The 6,991-nt window shown below is 40.5% G+C and overlaps 1 protein-coding gene across 1 annotated transcript in view; it reads left to right on the top strand.

Moving 5' to 3' along the window:
* Positions 1-3,106: 3,106 nt before the first annotated feature.
* IL12RB2 (interleukin 12 receptor subunit beta 2) overlaps positions 3,107-6,991 on the top strand; it is a gene marked incomplete at its 5' end in the record, with an annotated part of 39,417 nt that continues 35,532 nt past the window's right edge. Inside the window, 3 exons of the mRNA XM_075322146.1 lie at positions 3,107-3,188; positions 5,999-6,271; positions 6,546-6,660. Coding sequence (XP_075178261.1) covers positions 3,107-3,188; positions 5,999-6,271; positions 6,546-6,660 — 470 coding nt within the window. The remainder of the gene's footprint in view (positions 3,189-5,998; positions 6,272-6,545; positions 6,661-6,991) is intronic.

Genomic DNA, 6,991 nt, shown 5'->3' with positions numbered 1-6,991 from the left:
GCAAAAAAAAACCACAAACTAATAATTGTTATCAGTTTAAAGGAATCTACACGGCAGTACCACTGCCTCAATATGTAAAAACATGATGAAAGATTCCTTTTAACCTTTAAGATGATGAAGACTTTAGTTAAAAAAAAATATACAATGCAACAATATTTAAAAAAACAAAACAAAAACACAACAAAACGCCAAAATATAAAATATCTTTGAATTCCATTTTTTCGGATGCAGAGCTCCACATCCCATGATCAATGTAAATGGAGCACAAACTCCACGTCAATCTATAACATTGTCCTTAAAGCCTTCTGTCCATAAAAAAAAGCCAGCGCCGTCCAGAACATGTTCACTGATAGTGGAGGAACCAGATCAGCCGCCTGCATCAGCCTTGTCCGCATGGGAAACCAGTGAAGGCGCAAGGTTCATTGATTTGGCTAATTGTATATGTGTGCCAATGGGGAGAGGGGAGTCAAAAATCTCCACATACAACTTAATATATCCTTTTTGGTGAACCTGTTTTCATTTTTTTTTTAACATTATTCTATCAAATCACATGACTAACAAGAAGACTAATCCATATCTTGCACGTTATACTTGTGAACCGTGACTAAGACACACACAACCACATAGCCTCAAATGGGGAATTTTACAGCTAGTGTCTGTTATGTGAAGAGCCTGAAAGGAACAGAAGAATAGAAATCTGCATTACTAATCATAAGCTAATTAATTACAAGTCAAATTTATGTATGAGATAGCCAAGATGATTGTCTATAACATGAAGGTCGTCTCACGCTCAAAGCTGTATTGGATGCTGAGATATGGAGCCTGAAAGGCAAAAGTGCAAAACATTGTTACCCTTTTGCTCATCAGTATACAGTGAGAGAAACAAGTATTGGGTACGTCATCAATTATCTAAGTAAATATATTTCTAAAGGTGCTACTGACATTAAGTTCTCACCAGATGACGGTAACAACCCATCCAATCCACACAAGCAAGGAAATCAAACCATAAATTATGTTTAATAATAAGAAATAACACAGGGGAAAAGTATTGAATACATGCATAAAGAGGTGTAAAAGCCATGGAAAGTCATGACACCAGCTGAAATTTATCAATAATTAGAAAGCAATCCTGGTACTTAGTGAAAAATAATATCAGCTGGTTCAACCTATGGCCTATGAAAACTTGTCTCATTACTAAGGTAGCACACAAGAAACATCCCAGGAGGGGTAAAACCAGTGAGCCGTCAAGATCTTTGCAAACTTATTGTTGCAAAACATACTGATTGCATTGGTTACTGAAGAATTTTCTAAACTACTGAAGGTTCCAGTGAGCAATGTTGGGGGTGATAATCCGGAAGAGGAAAGCACATAATTTTACTATAAACCGGTCCCAACCAGGTGCTCCCCACAAGAAGTCAGACAGAGGAGTGAAAAGAATTATCAGAAGAGTTGTCCAAGAGCTAAGGACCATTTCTGAAGCTCTAGAATCAGCAGGTACTTCCCCTCCATGGCCTGTATGCACGCTCCTGTATGCACACTCACCACGCAAGACTCCATTGCTGAACAAAAAGCAGATTCAAGAGTGTTTAAACTTTGCTCAACAACATATAAACAAGTCTGTGAAATACTGGAGAATATAGTCTGGTCAAACGAGTCCAAAACTGAAATTTTTGGAGACCAGAATACACCCCATGTTTGGAGGCCAAAAGTCAAGCAACAGTGAAGTATGGAGGTGAGGACATCATGTTGTGGGGCTTTTTTTCAGCAGACGGTACTGGCAAACGTCATATGATTGAAGGAAGGATAAATGGACAAATGTACCGAGACATTCCTGCTAAACATCTGCCATCTACCAGGATGACGAAGATAAAACGAGGGTGGACATTTCAGCAACACACTGATCCCAAACACACAGCCAAGAAAACTCTCAACTGGTTTGAGAGAAAGAAAATAAAGCTGCTAGAATGGCCGAGACGATCACCGGAGCTGAATCCAATAGAAATGTATGGCAGGAACTAAAGCTCAGAGTTCATAAAAGGATCCGGGACCTGCAGGATGTGAGGAGTGTGTGGGGAACAATGGGCCAAAATCCACCTGAGCAATGCAGGCGACTCCATACAGGAGGTGTCCGGAAGCTTCATCACCAACAAAGGCTTTATTAGACATGTGACTGACAACTCTGTGAAGCGACGGCCGTTTCGCGTCTAATCACGCTTCGACTGGTGGACCAGTCGAAGCGTGATTAGACGCGAAACGGTCGTCGTCCGTGAAGGAGCCTGCACCTAGCTCCTCTCCTGCATTTTATCTTGCACCTTTTGTATGAATAAAGAAGATCGTTTGGCAATTACCTGGAGAGTGCGGTCTTTTCCTTTTCTGGACTGTTTCTGAACTTATTTCAGGGCATGGTGAGACCTCTAACAATCAGCTGTAGTCTGAAGTGACATTTCTCAGCAGTGCCACCCCAGGAGGCATGGTGCATTACACAGGGCTCACAGATGTGAGACTTTCTATGAAGGACATAAAGACCCTCAATATAAGACCCTACAGATTAATTCAGAATGCTTAAGTGCATATTTGATGGGTTATTCCTATAATCAGCATATTATCAGATATCGTAAAGATGAGCATTTTCGCAATCTCTGCCTATTAAAATTTGCAGCCTTTTATGAGATAACTCTTCTTTTGTTTACATTGTGTTACCCAGAAGACCGACCACTGCTGCTGTGTGGCTTGTCAGCGCTGCACTGAGCTGGCCGGGACCAGGAGGTAACAGCGCACTCCTACAATCCTGGTCACCTTCAAAGCAGCGCTTACAAGCTCAATAGAAAGAGCATTTAAGCACTGCACATATTCTGTTGTCTAGCAGCGGTGGTCGGTCTCCTAAGCGACAACCTGCAAGCAAAAGAGGAGTGTAAATATCTCAAGAAGAGCTACAAATTAACAGTAAAATGGAAAATTGCTTGTATTTACGAGTACTATCTGACAATACCCATTTATGCAGGGAATAACCCTTTAAAAAGTTTCTTAAACCAGACAATCCCTTTAACTGTGGAAGGTTGATATTATTTTGCAACAATGATACAATTAATCACATTTACATATTTCTTTTCAGCTTATGGAGAAATTTTGGTTCCAGTGGATGAGGCTTACTATCACTATCATGTGGAATCTAAAGATATCACACACAGGTCTGTGAATATGTGAAACATTCAACTTTTTATATTTTATGTGTATTCCATCAAACTTCATAAATAGTCAGGATTTTGTCCAGGTTTAGGCGCAGTTTCCCTGTCTATATCCCAACCCAATCTTTCTGCTTTATCCCAAACCAGTCTTCTGTTATATCAAGACCCAATCTTTCTGTTATATCAAGACCCAATATTTCTGCTGTATCCCGACCCAATATTTCTGCTATATTCCGACTCAATATTTCTGCTGTATCCCGACCCAATATTTCTGCTATATCCCGACCCAATATTTCTGCTATATCCCGACCCAATATCTCTGCTATATTCCGACTCAATATTTCTGCTGTATCCCGACCCAATATTTCTGCTGTATCCCGACCCAATATTTCTGCTATATGCCGACCCAATATTTCTGCTATCTGCCGACCCAATATTTCTGCTATATGCCGACCCAATATTTCTGCTATCTGCCGACCCAATATTTCTGCTATATGCCGACCCAATATTTCTGCTATATGCCGACCCAATATTTCTGCTATATGCCGACCCAATATTTCTGCTATCTGCCGACCCAATATTTCTGCTATCTGCCGACCCAATATTTCTGCTATATGCCGACCCAATATTTCTGCTATATGCCGACCCAATATTTCTGCTATATGCCGACCCAATATTTCTGCTATCTGCCGACCCAATATTTCTGCTATCTGCCGACCCAATATTTCTGCTATATGCCGACCCAATATTTCTGCTATATGCCGACCCAATATTTCTGCTATCTGCCGACCCAATATTTCTGCTATATGCCGACCCAATATTTCTGCTATCTGCCGACCCAATATTTCTGCTATATGCCGACCCAATATTTCTGCTATATGCCGACCCAATATTTCTGCTATCTGCCGACCCAATATTTCTGCTATATGCCGACCCAATATTTCTGCTATCTGCCGACCCAATATTTCTGCTATATGCCGACCCAATATTTCTGCTATCTGCCGACCCAATATTTCTGCTATATGCCGACCCAATATTTCTGCTATATGCCGACCCAATATTTCTGCTATCTGCCGACCCAATATTTCTGCTATATGCCGACCCAATGTTTTTGCTAGATCCCGATGCAGTCTTTCTGCTGTATCCCGAACCAATATTTCTGCTATATCCCGACCCAATATTTCTGCTATATTCCGACCCAATATTTCTGCTATATGCCGACCCAATATTTTTGCTAGATCCCGATTCAGTCTTTCTGCTATATCCCGACTCAATATTTCTGCTATATTCTGACCCAATATTTCTGCTATATGCCGACCCAATAATTTTGCTATATCCCGATTCCGTCTTTCTGCTATATCCCAACCCAATCTTTCTGCCATATCCCGACCCAATCTTTCTGCAATATCCCGACCCAATCTTTCTGCTATATCCCGACCCAAAATCTCTGCTATATCCAGACCCAAAATTTCTGCTATATCCATTCCCGACCCAACATTTCTGTTATATCCCAACCCAATTTTTCTGTTATATCCCGACTCAGTGTTTCCGCTATATCCCAACCCTATCTTTCTGCTTTATCCCGACCCAGTTTTTCTGCTATATCCTGACCCAGTCTTTCTGCCTTTATTATATATATCGTGGTCATAATTGGTGTGAATTCCACATGGAAAACCAACATGAAATAACAAAGTGGCACATCCGTGTGCGGATACGGCGGCACAACTGCAGCAGAATCGCATTCATGTGTGTGGGGAACTCCCATCAATATGTAACGCTGAGTATAACTTTAGTAAAAGTAGAAATGAAACAAAAGTTTTTCAGGAAATGACTTATATAACTCTTGTTTCATGAATTAGATGTCACTATGAAGAAGAGACAATTAGGAGGACATTAATCATCACATCAAGGTTACATATATTAGACAGGTCACAGCCATCTTTAAACAACAAACAAACTATTGAACAAAATACATTTATGTTGCAATGCTCATGTGCATAAAGTTGCAATTTGCATAGAATTCTACATTCACATGTCACATTTGGTCTCTGGCTCCTTTTGCTAGAAAGTTGCAATTTGCGCAAAATGTTTTGCTGCATTTGACCGTACTGAAACAGCTGCACAAAAGGTATAATCAAGGTGCAGTATTTGATAAATTCGGAGTGGCACAATAGTGAACAGACTAAAAGTTTGGGGCAAATTATGCAATTTTTGATCAATGTTGGCCAATGTTTTTTTCTTATTTTTTTTTTCTTAAATGTAATTATTATTTTTGAACACTTTCTGGTGGTGGCCATATTGAAAGCGCAGACTTGTTGTATTTTCGGTATACAGAGTGCAGCAGGAGTGATGCTTTATGGCAGCTGAAATGAATGGGAGACAATTGAGAGAAAAATGTCATAGTTTATTACCGTTTTCCCAAAATTTACCGACCTACAGCATGGCAGAGAAGCAGTATACAAAGTCCCATGTGTATATTGCATCTTGCCTCATCTAGGCCTCCAAGAAGACAAGAGCTGCCATTAAACTGCTAACCTCTAATGATAATGAAGCGACTCTGCTAATCTGGACCCAGTCTATACAGCAAAGTTGATAAGTAATCTTCAAAACCAGTCTGATCCTACAGTTCTCTCTGCCTCATTTTCTTTGTAACCTACAGTCAATAGACGTTTAGAAGAGAATAAAACATAACTGCAGGATGAGGCTGTAACTACAGAGACATATAGGTCTGCAGGGGAGCTGTATACTCAAAACACTGAGAGATGACACTAAAAGAAATCCAAAACTAAGTGTACTACGTCCTTTATCCACAGAACCCTGTCCAGCTGCTATAATGAAGGCCAGCCCCAGCGCGGTGATACACCACGGTCATCCTATTAACCTCACATGCACTTTAATTGGTAACGCCAAACCCTGCGACCCTGGATCTACGGGAGATATGAAAATTGAAACACAGAAAACATTAGTGCCGGGGAAAGTAAAGATGGATTCTGTAATTGTACAAGATCTCCGACCTCCTCCTGGTGAAACAGTTTACGTGTGCTGGAAATGTAAAATGCTCTGCATGATAAACATATTTGCTGGATGTAAGTATAAAAAAATGTATTTTTGGCGGAAAAGAATGTACAATGAATGATGAGATGCTTCCATATTTCTACATAGTGAAACAAGTGTACTGTGCCAACTACTGATTATGTTGGAGAGAATTAGTGATGTGATTCTGTAAAAAGGCCCACCAGAGGATTCTCCGGCTGTCCAGTGGGCCAGACCGAGCCGCAATAAGCCCTCAATCAAATCAATTACTGCTAATCAAATGTTTGATTTTTTTTTGTTCCCTCATTACATTCCTTTGTCTTTCAGTTCCCCCAGATCAGCCGAGTTCTGTCACTTGTGAACAAGAGGGAGAATTAGGAAACATTTCCTGTTCCTGGGAATCTGGCAGAGAAACTCTCATTGCAACAAACTGGACTTTGCAGTTGAGTATTTGTCAGATCACTAATATTCTGAACTAATTATTCTTATATTATATCTGCAGAGTTTTTTGAAACAGAGCTCCGTCCCGTTGCATGGCCATAGAGGTAAAACATATCTTTCTGGTGCCTGCAGCCACCACTAGAGGGAGCTTATGAGCTTTGTTTATACAGCAAGCTCATTAGCTCCCTCTAGAGGTTACTGGGAAAAGTCAACATTTTCTCCCTTAGGCTATGTGCGCACGTTGCGTCGGAGTACCTGCAGTTTATTCTGCACGTTTTCCTTCCCTTGGTTTTTGACCAAATGGCTTTTGACCATTTTTTAGCGCTAAAAAC

The sequence above is a fragment of the Anomaloglossus baeobatrachus genome, chromosome 8 (assembly GCF_048569485.1).
Source record: "Anomaloglossus baeobatrachus isolate aAnoBae1 chromosome 8, aAnoBae1.hap1, whole genome shotgun sequence".
In the NCBI taxonomy this organism is placed as follows: domain Eukaryota; kingdom Metazoa; phylum Chordata; class Amphibia; order Anura; family Aromobatidae; genus Anomaloglossus; species Anomaloglossus baeobatrachus.
Note: the sequence above shows the minus strand (reverse complement) of the source record. Positions and strands in the feature narration are given on the sequence as shown.